The 12,424-nt window shown below is 56.5% G+C and overlaps 3 protein-coding genes across 4 annotated transcripts; 1 reads left to right on the plus strand and 2 right to left on the minus strand.

Annotated features, from left to right (window-relative positions):
• Window positions 1–1,692: 1,692 nt before the first annotated feature.
• On the minus strand, window positions 1,693–3,698 carry Psmb6 (proteasome 20S subunit beta 6). Its single transcript, XM_021651644.2, has 6 exons — window positions 3,539–3,698; window positions 3,139–3,206; window positions 2,809–2,940; window positions 2,577–2,706; window positions 2,014–2,158; window positions 1,693–1,908 (listed from the first exon to the last, which is right to left on the minus strand). The coding sequence occupies exons 1-6, from the start codon at window positions 3,635–3,637 to the stop codon at window positions 1,766–1,768; spliced, it is 717 nt and encodes a 238-aa protein (XP_021507319.1). The 5' UTR covers window positions 3,638–3,698; the 3' UTR covers window positions 1,693–1,765.
• A 1,259-nt stretch (window positions 3,699–4,957) lies between these two features.
• Gltpd2 (glycolipid transfer protein domain containing 2) lies at window positions 4,958–7,156 on the minus strand. The gene is made up of 3 exons (XM_021651650.2): window positions 6,741–7,156; window positions 6,373–6,539; window positions 4,958–6,274 (listed from the first exon to the last, which is right to left on the minus strand). The coding sequence occupies exons 1-3, from the start codon at window positions 7,017–7,019 to the stop codon at window positions 5,737–5,739; spliced, it is 984 nt and encodes a 327-aa protein (XP_021507325.1). The 5' UTR covers window positions 7,020–7,156; the 3' UTR covers window positions 4,958–5,736.
• A 514-nt stretch (window positions 7,157–7,670) lies between these two features.
• Window positions 7,671–11,129, plus strand: Vmo1 (vitelline membrane outer layer 1 homolog). Of its 2 annotated transcripts, none has more exons than XM_021651646.2 (4): window positions 7,671–9,603; window positions 9,813–10,055; window positions 10,135–10,250; window positions 10,476–11,129. In XM_021651646.2, exons 2-4 carry the CDS (start codon window positions 9,861–9,863, stop codon window positions 10,771–10,773), a joined length of 609 nt encoding a protein of 202 aa, XP_021507321.1. In that variant the 5' UTR covers window positions 7,671–9,603; window positions 9,813–9,860; the 3' UTR covers window positions 10,774–11,129. The 2 variants fall into 2 exon arrangements, with proteins under 2 accessions (XP_021507321.1, XP_060219377.1); XM_060363394.1 differs by having other exon boundaries at window positions 9,860–10,055.
• Window positions 11,130–12,424: the final 1,295 nt, after the last annotated feature.

A 12,424-nucleotide genomic window follows, 5' to 3' on the forward strand; every position in this document is an offset into this window, starting at 1 on the left:
TTGTGCTTGAGTACTGGGCGAGGGTGATTGGGGCGAACGCAGTAGGTCTGGGGTACAAGGCAGAGGTGGAGAGTGTGTGGTCATGTGGGAACCGTGCTCATGAGGCAGGTCCCTGGTATGGCTGATAGGAAAGTTTAGTTTGCTCAATCAGGCTTCAGTCAAGTGTGGGGGAGGTGAGCTGCGAGGAATGTTTTTGTCTTTTTGGAGGCGGGGAGGGGGGGCTGTTACTGGTTGTTTTGAAACAGGGTGGCTCTAGGTAGCCCTCGCTGACTCTGAACTCCCAATGTAGGCCAGGCTGGCCCCAAACTCAAGCGTTAGGGCAAGGGCTAGCCCTGGCCTGGCACTGAGAACTGTGACACAGAGCAACACCACACTCATACCGCCAGCGATCTCTTTGGCTGCTCTATAGCTAAAGGATTGCAAATGGCTGGCACGGAGATGGTAACATGCCACAGTTTTTAGGACTGAACTGTTAGGTTAAGGACAAGAGACTCAGGAGAACAGTTGGGCACGAACATCTAACGGGCTTTTAGTTAAATGCTTACAGTCAGGGACCCCTTTCCGCTCATTCACTTAGGTGGCACCTCCACACTTGCGATGGTTTATAAGTCAGCTTCACGGTGTTTACGATCAGCATGGAAATGAACCTCTGGGCCTGTCCCAGAGTTTCTAGATTAGGTTAACTGAGGCGGGGAGACCCATCCTAAATGTAGAAGTCGCAGAGCAAATAAAAACAGACAGCCAAGCAGCGCAGTCACTGCTTCCTGCTCCTGGGTGCAAGGCAACCAGCAGCTTCACACTGCACCATGACCTCTCCTTCTTGATCAGACTGAGCTGAAATCAACCTTCCCCAAGTTGCTCTTGTTAGGGTAGTTTATCTCCCTCTCCCCTCCTTCCTTAGGAATAAGAGTCAGGAGAGATCATCCTTCCTGCCCTCGGAGCTACTTCAGCATAGTCTGTAAATGTGGCTCTCGTGGGTTCTTGGCCAACAGCCTACAGAAAATAAGACTGCAAAGATGGTCACCGAGCACCTACCCGCTCTGTCAGGTCCTCGCTTTGTCCAGGACAGCTCTAAGGGGCTGGACTCTGTGCTCAGCTTACAGAACTCCCTAAGGCTGCCCTCTGCCACCCAACACCATCTCTATTTCTACTTTTGACAAAGCCCACCTCTTTCCCCAAAGACAAAGAAGTCACACTGCTGAGTGATGACTGAGTGACAGCGGGAAAGAGGGGACCATGAGGCTGGCCTGGGCGAAGAGTTTTAACCTGTGAGCTGCCACCATGATGAAAGGCATCAGAGCAGGGGAGGGGACCCCAGGTCTCATGATTCTGAGTTCTAGCTTGGACTGAGGACGTTGCTGCAGCCTCTGTCAACCACATTCTGGGGGTTTAGGTACTTGGGTGTGTAGAGGAAGTATGGTCTACAGAAAGGCTCAGGGACCACTCCTGACTGGGTATGCTGTATACCTGTGATCCGGGCATTCAAGAAGGAAAGGCAGGAGACTCGCCGCAAGTTCAAGGCCAGGTGACAAAAAAATAAAACTATCCCCAAATCATCCAACAGTAAAAGCAATAACAGAACAGAGTGGCTATGAACTTTCCTCACCTCTCTGCACCACATTCGGTGCAGTTTATACAAAAGAAGGATCTGATGAGTTCAAGCTTGAAGAAAAGAACCCCCAAACAGAAACATCTCTTTGACAAACTGTTTATTAACTTTTGCATCAGTATGAATATCTTTTATTACACCCCAGAATACTAGGATTTAGGGAGGCGGTAAAGTGGCAATGGTGAATTTGGGTATCTGGTCTCCCAAAAGTACCTGCCGCTCTACCCCCGATTCCTGAATGGCTGCCAGGCGGATCACCCCTCCACTGGAGCCGTCCCGTTCCATAGCCAAAGCGAGAGCTGTAGATAAGAGGAGGAAATTGGGTTTGGAGTTAGGTGCTGACAATAAGGAGCTGGCACGGCTTGGGTAATGAAGCCCACAGGCCTCCACGCCTAAATCCTCACCATTGGCGGTGAACTGCAGACACTCGTCCTTGGTCATGCCTTCCCGGTAGGTAGCATCAACATAGCCATAGATGTAGGAGCTCCCGGAGCCTCCGATGGCAAAAGACTGCCTCACCATCATACCCCCCATGGGGACGGAGTACACCTGCAAGGGGGGGGGATGGCCACCAGTTGCACCCTTTCCCAAAACACGTACGTCCACCCGTCCCTTTTGATTTGGGTCTGGGGAGAGTTTATGGTAAGCCAGAGATAGACAGACATACTTAAAAAATGGCTGGACAGAGACTGGAGCTGGCTCGGGTGCTAAAGGGCCTGCTGGGCAGTATGAAGACCAGATTGCAAGTCCCTAGCACTTACGTAAAAGCTGGGAGAATGGCAGAGGGTATGATCTGCAGAGCTCACTGGCTAGCCAGCCTAGCTAAAAGGTGAGGCCATGTTCAGTGAGTCTGTCTTAGGAACAGGGGGGAGCAGAGGAAGCTCCCTGGCAGGCCTCCACACACACAACCCTGCATCTACAGGCAGACATCCATGAGAATGTGCGCAGACAGGACAGACAGACCAACCTGCCCTCCTTCTTGTGGGTCCCAGCCTGCAATGATGATTCCTGCCATAAGGTCTTCTCTGTAGCGGTAACACATCTCCTTGAAGAGACTGGCAGCTGTGTGTACCAGCGGGGGCTCATTCAGCTCAATACTGGAAGGTGGGTCAGAAGGGCACAGAGGAGCCGCGTGAGGATCGGGGGTGGTCAGTGACCTGCGCCCCGGATCCCCAGGCTACCGCCCCTGCCCACCGCACCTGTGGAAACCCAGCTGGTAAGTGACAGCGTCGGCCACGGCCTGGGTGTCAGCTGCTGAGCCTGAGCGGCAGCAGAAGATGTGGTCGTGGATGGGGGTCAGCTTGTCGGTCACTCGATTGGCGATGTAGGACCTGCGGGTAGGGTGGCACAGTGAGGAGGCGCCCACTGGTCTCCCTCTGGCTGCAGGGATGGAGATACTGGTGCTACCTAGCAGTTCTTAGGGAGGGGAAGCGGGATGGAGGGAGAACAGACTTTTACCGAAGGGTGAGAGAAGGGGGTGTAAGTATGGGTGCGGGGCACGCGGCGACCCTTTTCTGCTCGGAGCTCACCCAGTGGTTGTTCTGGAATCTGCTCCTAGAACCACGCCCCCGTCGAACTGCACAGCCATGATCGTGGTCTGGGAAAAAGGAGAAGAGCGTAGAAAGGGTCGAGCCTACACCAACCTCCCTAAGGCTCCGTGATTCCTCCCCCGGATTCTATTATGCAGAACCCGTGCTCCGCGGGCCCGTCATCAACGCTAACGGGGCTCAGCACTTCACAGTTCCAGCCTCCGAACCTGACGCTTCAGCCACCGTTCACCTCTCCGAGAAGCACCCCAGCATCCGACGCACCCCTCTCCCTCTCGGAACCCCTCTCCCGCAGCACCCCACGCCCAGAGCCACTCCGGCTTCGCGCTCGCCCCCGCGTCAGGCCTAGCGCAGGCCTTCCGAACTCCGGCCCTCTCCTCACCCCTGTGGACACTTCCCGGTTTTCCCAGTCCGGGGCGAGAGCCTCCGGCCCGAAAGCCGGTGCAGCGCCCGCTCCGCGAACAGCCATGGCGGCCGCCATCTTCCTCCCCTAAGGCTGCCACAAAGCGACTGTCGTAAAGCGCGCCGTCACTGTCTGTAGTCTCTCCCTGCGGCCTTCTGGGAGCGAAGCTGCTTGACGGCAGAAGGGAAAATAAGACGTAAGAACTGTTCGTTTGCGACAGTGCACACTTGACGGCAGTGTGTCAAGTTACAACACTAAAAAAAGAGGCCGGGCACGAGGGCGGGGACGGCCTGGGGACCCTTTCTTGGGCCTGTGCACCTAGAAGCCCGCTGGCGCCCCGGGGCTATGATAGTTGTAAATGCGGCCCAGCTTACATTATGGCATTTTGTGTGTGAGGTTTTTGGTGTTTTTTTTTAAATTCGATTGTATAGTCTAGGGCTGGAGAGATGCTCAGTGGTTAAGAGCACTGGCCGCTCTTCCAGGGGTCCTAGGTTCAATTCCCAGCACCACATGGTGGCTCACAGCCATCTATAGGGATCTGATGCCCTCTGCTGGTATTTTTTACTTATGAGTTCTCTGCTTTCTGGCTCAAAGAGCTCAGAGGCTGGAGTGTGCCTTCCTCTGGGCAGTGTGCCGGGGCTGATTTTCTGAACCTCAGGAGAGCTTCTGAAGGAGCTGCAGGGGTGTCCTGGAGCATCTGTCTGTACCGCTTGGCAACCTGCCGTATCTGAGCGTTTCTACCTTCACGCCTTCGCGCCGACGTGGGGCACCTTTTAATCACGGCCGTTCGAGCACACGTGGTGCGACCTTTGGTTTGTTTCCCGAATAATTGGTTAATCGCAGTTCTACGGGCGGCGAGCCATCTGTGCATCTTCTTTGAGCAATGTCTACTCAAGGATTCTGCCCTTTTAAAACGGGTTACTTGTGTTTTTATTGTGCTATTTTTACATTTCAGGTACTGGAAACATCAGGTATATGATGTGCAGAATTCTTCTACCTTTGGGTTAAAGCAAACAGTTTCAACTTTAGGGCAAGTAAAACAACCAGGAGAGGTGCTCTTCCCTTACGATGGGGGAGGCGTCTCCTTCAGCTTGTCTTCTCTCCTGCACACAGTCCTGTGGCTCAAATGCACCCTCCCCCCCCCCCCCGACAAATAACTAAATGTTAAAAAAAAGTTTTAAACTTTTTAAAGATTTATTTATTTATGTATTTCTGTGCATGAGTGCTGCTCCTCTATATACCTGCACACCAGAAGAGGGCATCAGGTCTCAGTATGGATGGTTATGAGCCACCATGTGGCTGCTGGGAATTGAACTCAGGACCTCTGATAGAGCAGAGTGCTCCTAACCACCGAGCCATCTCTCCAGCCCAAGTTTTAAATTTTGATGAAGTCAAATGTATTCATTTTTTTAAATTTTATTCATGTTCTTTTTTCTTGGTTGTGTTTCTGCAACAATACCCCCAAATCCTTTATCAATGCATTGCTTTTTAAGATTTTTTTTCTTTACTGAGCTCCCATGACTATGGAGGGATACCGTAGGAGGAGGGGGAGAGGAGATGGAGGAGGAGGAGGAGGAGGGGGAGGAAGCGTTAGGAACTAGGTCTGAACCTGCTAGGTGTGCTATGCGCAGTTGGCATCCAAGTGAAAATGCCATGTGGCCAGCCGGATAAAGAGCATTCGGGAGTTAGTATACGCAATGGTGAAATTCTTTCCTGCTCACTGGTACGGGCGCGACGGAGGAGACCTCCACACTGCGGAGAGCGCGATGCACAGGCTTCAGACAGGGGCACAGAAGGAGGCGCTCCTCTGGTGAGGACGCTGGAGCGCGGGTGGCCCAGGTGCGTTTGCTGCGTGGGCTCAGAGGACGGGCTGGCAGCCGTGGGAGCCGAAATGCGCTCCGGGGGAGTCTTCCAGAAGCCAAGAACGGGGATGACACGTCTCCCCACCTTTTCCCCCGGCAAGCCAGCTCTGCGGCCATCGCGCATGACGTCCGACGTCGACGGCCACCACAGAATTGCTTCCTCGGGATCCGTGAGGCTCCGGACGCGAGCATCTCCCCAGGACTCGCCGCCCCGCTGGGGGCGGGGCCGTGGCTGCGTGACGTCACGAGAGCCCGCTCCCCGGAGCGCTCCAAGCGCGGCCGCGCCCCCCGGAGCGTCTCCGGATGCCGGGCCCTTCAGGCCAGCTGGAGCAGGTCGTGGCCGGCCAGCAAGCCCTGGGTGCGGTTGTAGACGCGCTCCAGGACGCGGGCGGCCCGGGCCAGGGCAGCCCGCGCGTCCGCCTCGCCGGTCCCGGGGCACGCCAGCTGCAGCAGGCGGCCGCGGCTCGGGAGGGCGAGCATGGCCAGGCGCGCGGCCTGGCGGACCAGCCAGGGGTGGTGCGCGGCCAGGGCGCTGCTGTAGGCGTCCTGGCACTGCGCGCCGGCGTCCGGGCCCCCGAGCGCCCCCGTCGCCACCCGCTGGAGGCAGAGCTGGGACCAGCGCAGCGCGCGGTGCAGCAGAAGCAGCGTCCGGGAGCCCGAGGGCCGGGCTGCGTCTCGGGGGGCGGCCCCGGGCGGCTCCAGCAGCCCTGCCCGCCGCTCCCACGTCGCCATCGTCGCCAGCGACGTGTAGTGCGCCGCGTCGGGGCCGTGCACGCGAGCCTCCAGGGCTGTCACCTTGCTGGAGGCCTCGCTGGTGGCAAAGGCGAAGGCGGGGCCGAGGGGGCTTAGGAACCTGTTCGGCGGTGGGAGCCAGGGAGGGGGGATGACTTGAGAAGGAGGAGCACCGGATCACGGGGAGGAGGGCGGGCTCTGGGGAGGGAGAGCGCTCACCTGAGTAGCTCCTTCCACCCCGCCGTGTACTGGGACAGCTCCACGTCCCCTTCGGGGCTCACACAGGCCAGGAAGGGGCTCACCACGCGACCCAGCACGCCCCGAGGCCGCAGGCAGGGAGGCCCTTCCTCCTCAGGGACCGCCAAGGCTCTCAGTTCTGAGCCAACCTGGGAGGGAGACACAGGGGATACAGGAAAAGGGCCTGCCAGGCCTGCTCAGAGCCTGGGCTCTGCAGACACTGCCCCCAGACTTAGCCCCTTCCGGTGGTTCTAGGCATCCAGAGCGAGACAAGATCAGAGAGGGAGGAGCCGCCTCTCCTCAGGTTCTCAGACTGGCTGCCACACACTCTGGCCTTGACTCAAACATACCTGGGAAGGTAGGGGTGCCTCTGGGTTGCAGGGCTGCGCCCCGGGCCTGCAGCCTGGTAGGACCCCTGAGGTGATGCGAATCAGGGTGGTGGGGACTGGAGGAGGAGGAGGCTCCAGCCCCGACAGGCCGGACGGCTGGGGTCTCTGAGCCGGTAATGCCAGGGGCCTCTCACGGTACAGCCGCAGAGTGATGTAAAGACAGAGCAGCGTGAAGACAGAGAAAGGAATTGCACGGCGGGACCAGCGCCCCAGGGCTGGGGGCGTCAGTGAGACCCCCATGGCCCTCGCTGACACTTCACCCAGCTGGTGGTGGCCTTTCCCTTCCGGTGGTGACCAGAGGTGCAGGGGTTAATAATTAACCCATGGAGGCCCCCTCCCCGGCGTCCTTTGCCCCAGAGGTCAGATCCTGGGGTGAGGGGCCTATGGCAGCAGCCTCTTGTGGGTCCTGCCTAAACTCTGGGCACGAGTTCACTGTAAATGGAGGATCATGGGTCTCTGTGAACTCAGGTCAGGGTCGAGTGCAAGTAGAAAAGCTGCTCACAGCTGCCTATAGATCCTCCTTGTTGGGGCTGGAGAGACGGCTCAGTGGTTAAGAGCGCTGGCTGCTCTTCCAGAGAACCCGGGTTCAGTCCCCACGTCCCCACCCACATGGCAGCTCACAGATGTCCGTAACTCCAGTTTCAGGGGATCCGACACCTTCACAGCAAAGCACATGAAATAAAATTAAGTGAGTTATTTAAGAAAATATTACTCGTTAAGGTGAGATGGTGGGGCTTCAGGCCTCCCCTATCCTAGCCCTCCAGAATACAGAAGTGTGTTCCTAGCTGGGCATGGTAGCCCGGGTCTTCCTGCAACCACACGTATTCTGAAAGCTGAGGTAGGGTCAAAGGTCCGAACCCGCCTGGGTAACCTGTCTTTAACCAAATGCACCATAAATAGATACATGTGAAGGAGGCAGAGGAAGGTGTGTGAAGACAGCAGGTCAGGGGTGGACAAATCTAGCCAGGTTGTTTTGTCTCCTTGTGGCTCAGGGGTCCCTCTGCTGGTCATGGAGGAGAAGGCATGCTGGGAAAGGAAGGGACCACAATCTCGGAACTCAGAAGGCCAAGGCAGAAGCTCGAGTTCCAGGCCAGCCTGGAGTATGCAGCAAGCTCTAGGCAAGTCTAGGCCACAGAGTGAAACCCTGTCCTAAAGAATACAGGGAGCATCAGGTGGTGCTGGCACACACCTTTGATCCCAACACTAGGGAGGCAGAGCAAGGATCTCTGTGAGTTCGAGGCCAGCCTGGTCTAGAGTTCCAGAACAGCCAGGACTACACTGAGAAACCCTGTCTCAAAAACAACAAAACTTTCCATGAAAATGCCCCCACATAAATAAATAAATAAATAAATAACACAACAAGACGAAACCAAAGAGTAATGCAATAGGCCGAGGAAGAACAACCTGGTTTGTTCTCAGTTACCTCAGACTCTGTCCATACAACCCTAGACTCAGCCCTGTCTCACTGGATGCCTCATGCTGGTAGTCCTAGCACCTGAGAGGCTGAGGCAGGATGGTTGAGAGTTCAAGGTCAGCCTGGGCTACTGTGCTGGATAGTTTCATGTCAACTAGACACAAGTTAGAGTCATCTGAAAGGAGGGAACCTCAATTAAGACAATGTCCCAGGCTAGAGAGATGGCTCGGTGGTTAAGAGAACCCAGGTTCAATTCCCAGTACCCACATGGCAGCTCACAGTTGTCTGTAACTCCAGTTCAGGGGATCTGACACCATCATACCAATTAATGTGAAATAAAATAAATTAAAAGAAAAGAGAAACTGTCTCTGACATGAACTCAGTGGCTGGCTCTTTAACCCCACCCCCACCCCCTAGGGAGGAGCAGCCTTGCCAGGCCACAGAGGAGGACATTGCAGCCAGTCCTGAGGAGACCTGATAAACTAGGGTCAGATGGAAGGGAGGAGGACCTCCCCTATCAGTGGACTTAGAGAGGGGCAGGAAGGAGATGAGGGAGGGAGGATGGGATTGGGAGGGACTGAGGGAGGGGGCTACAGCTGGGATACAAAGTAAATAAGCTGTAATTAATATAAAAAATAAAAAACATAAAAGAAGTAAAAAAAGAAAAGAGAAAATGTTTCCGTAAGATATGGCTGCAGGCACCCCTGTAGGGCATTTTTTTAATTAGTGATTGGTGGGGGAGGGCCCAGCCATTGAGGGCGTTGCCATCCCTGGGCCGGTGGCCCTGGGGGTTGTGAGAAAACAGCTGAGCGAGCCAGGAGCGAGCCAGTGAGCAGCACCCTCGTGGCCTGTCAGCGGCCTCCAGGTTCCCGCCCCGTGTGCTGTCCTCCAGTGGAAGTGTAAGCCAAGTAAACCCTCTTCTCCCCAGCGTGCTTTCTGGTCATGGTGTTTCATCAGAGCGACAGAACCCTGACTAAGAGCGATGCGTGCTGTATGTCAGGACAACCTGTGAGATCCCATCTCTCTGGGTTATACCTGGTGTCCAAGACTCTCAAAGGATCAGGCCCGTGGCCTTAACAAGGCCTTTTCCAGCCCCTACACTTCGCAGGCTCCATCTGTGGTGACTCTGCTCTCTCTTGCATCCTGAGGCTGCACCTCATCCTGGCCCTGCCCCTGCCTAGCCCTGTCCCTGGCAGACTTCCATAGGGTCATTAGAGTCGCCAGCCTTGGCTGCCATCTCCAGGGCTGGGACGTTTCTCAGCGTTCTGGGGCAAGTGACCTGTCGTTCCTGAGACTCAGCTCTTGAACTTACAAACTGGGACACCTGACTTCTGTCTTCTTCACCATTGTGAGGATTACAGGAAACGTGGCTGCAAAGTGCCAATCACAGCCAGCGGTCCAGAGTGTTTGGTAGGTGCTAGTTTAAGCTCAATGGTTTTCTCTGCCCCTCCTTCCCTAGCTCCGGGTGCGGGGGGGGGGGGAGGGGGCTCGGCCTCCAAAGCTGGGAACCAAATCTTCAGGGTTCCTGGATCGAATGTCGCTTAATCCTGCTCACTCTTCCGCAATCTGAGCCGTGGAATGGGAGGGCTCGCGTCGACCTGAAACTTGAGTCTTGCCAGGGACAGGGCTGTTATAAATCCGTGAAGTGACCACTCAGGAAATGCAGGATGGGGCCGCAGGCCGGAGCCGGGCTGCTGCTGCTGCTGCTGCTGTGGGCCACGCGCGGTGGGCAAGTGCTGACGTCTGATGCGCAGCAAAGATACACATCGATTGTCGACGTGGCCAACGGTGGTACCTGGGGTGACTGGGCCTGGCCAGAGATGTGTCCTACCGGCTACTTTGCCAGCGGGTTCTCCATCAAGGTGAGGGGCTCAGGCCTGGCTTTGGGGAGGGCGGGCTGGGCGCGTCACCCCCTCACGGGGCCCTCCTCTCTCCTCCCAGGTGGAGCCCCCTCAAGGCTTCCCGGGAGACGACACGGCTCTGAACGGGATCCGGCTGCACTGCACGCGAGGGAACCCAGAGCAGAACACTCACGTCGTGGAGTCCCAGTCTGGAAGGTGGGACTTAGGGCCCCCCAAGGGCGGGAGAGCGCATATGGTGTTGGTGAAACTCCAGGTTCAATCCCCAATGGGAAGGGCACGCTCTCCTGGCGCAAAGGCACGCATGCCCCTTGCCCTCTGGTGGGGGAACCCCGTTAATGCTACAGGGCGGTGGGACGACGTCCTCGCCCGGTCCCGAGGAGCACGTGACCCATCCCTTCCCCCGCCCCTTCCCGCGTGCAGCTGGGGCTCCTGGAGTGAGCCTCTGTGGTGTCCGGGCACCGGCTTCCTGGTGGCCTTCTCCCTGCGGGTGGAGCCGCTGACGTTCCCCGGGGACAACACGGCGGCCAACAACGTGCGCTTCCGCTGCTCGGACGGAGTGGAGCTGGAGGGACCCGGGCTGAGCTGGGGAGACTACGGGGACTGGAGCGACGCGTGCCCCAAGGGTGTGTGCGGCCTGCAGACCAAAATCCAGAGGCCCAGAGGCCTCCGCGACGACACGGCGCTCAACGACGCCAGGCTCTTCTGCTGCGACGGCTGAGGCCGCCAGCCCCGAAGGCCCCGCCCCGCCGGCCCCGCCCCGCCCCGCCGGCCCCGCCCCGCCGGCCCCGCCCTTGCTATTAAAGGCTTCCTGGCCCTGGCTTGGTCGCCTGCTGATTCGGAGCGGAGAAGCCGCCTCCTTGCCTCGTCTTTCTTGACCCTGCACGGCCCAGGTTTGGCTTCAGGGGTCATAGGTCAGAACAAAGCTTAAATACGGGGGCTGGAGGTCAGGAGCGCGGGCCGTGCTCCCACCGCACCCACGCGGTGGCCCACAGCCATCTGCAGCGAGGTTTGGTGCCCTCTGCTGGCGCACAGGCAGAATGCTGTGTAAATAATAAATGAATCATTAAAATAAAAACCCCAAAACTTAAATACATGGTTTTTGGGGCCTTGGCTTTCTGAGCGTAGATGCTATGCCCTCTAAGAGCCCACGTTGTCTCCGTGCAAACCATCGGCGACTTCAGGTTAAGGAGTGGGATGAGAGAGACAGAGTGCGCCCCATACTCAGGGAAACATGAGCAGACCCAGCCTGTCCCTTCTGGAGCAGCTGGTCGGGAGGGCCCCAGCTGTGCGCTGGTCAGCGGAGGGGACATCTGGCTTGATAGCACCCAGGTGGGTAGGCGTCGGCCAGTACACCTAATTCCACGACGGTGCAAGCAGCTTTACACTGTTTTTAGAGCTCTGAAGCTAAAAGCTCTTCCCCACAGTTCCCGCCACCTGTCCCGTCCCCACCTCGCCCTGCAAATTCCAAATGGCTTCTATCTTTTCTAGGTAGAAACTGTCATGGAGGACATCTGTTTCCATGCTGTTTTCTCTGCCTGGAATCCACAGCCAAGTTGCTGTGCTCAGAATTAGACTTTCCTTATCACGCACACATTTCCTCCCACAGCCAATACTTACCTCATTACCAACGTGGTTTTAAAATGTTTTATGAATGAAAAAAGGAACAAGAAAGGAAAGACATGACTACTCCTAGGTATGATGGAGGAGGTTTGTTGTAGGTAAAAGGGGGGACATAGGGTCATCTGGGAGAGTCCAGAGAGAGGATGACGCTGAGCCCAGAGGGAGAGGGAGAAGAAGGCAGACGCAAGGGGGAGGGAGGGGGAGACCTGGAGGCCAGCAGGATAAGGGGTAGACAAAAAAAAAAAAAAAAAAAAAAAAAAAGGCCAGGTAACCAAAATAGCTGGAGAAGTTTAGGGTGGGGGCTGGGGCATGCCAGCCATATCCTGTAACAGGTAAGGACTGAGGGATGCTGGGAGAACCCGCCTGGCCAGGTCCTCTGAGATGTCAAACAGGCAGGCGCCTCAGTTAATCACTTGTGCCTGCTCTGAGACCTAACATTTACCACCGACTGAAATAATCCTTCACTTTTTTAAAAAGTTGCCAATGGCAGGTGTAAGAAAAGTGAGGCGAGCGGTGCCTCATGCCAGTAATCCCAGCACTCGGGAGGCAGAGGCAGACGGATCTCTCTGAGTTCGAGGCCAGCCTGGTCTACAAAGCGAGTCCAGGACAGCTAGGGCTACACAGAGAGACCCTGTCTCAAAAACAAACAAACAGGCAGAGAAGCCAGACAGGGAACCAACCAGGAAGTTACAGATTGTCTGTGTGTGTGTGGGGGGGTGTTTTCAGTACCTGAGCACACTTTGTTCCTG

This window comes from Meriones unguiculatus, chromosome 11, assembly GCF_030254825.1.
Source record: "Meriones unguiculatus strain TT.TT164.6M chromosome 11, Bangor_MerUng_6.1, whole genome shotgun sequence".
Lineage (NCBI taxonomy): Eukaryota > Metazoa > Chordata > Mammalia > Rodentia > Muridae > Meriones > Meriones unguiculatus.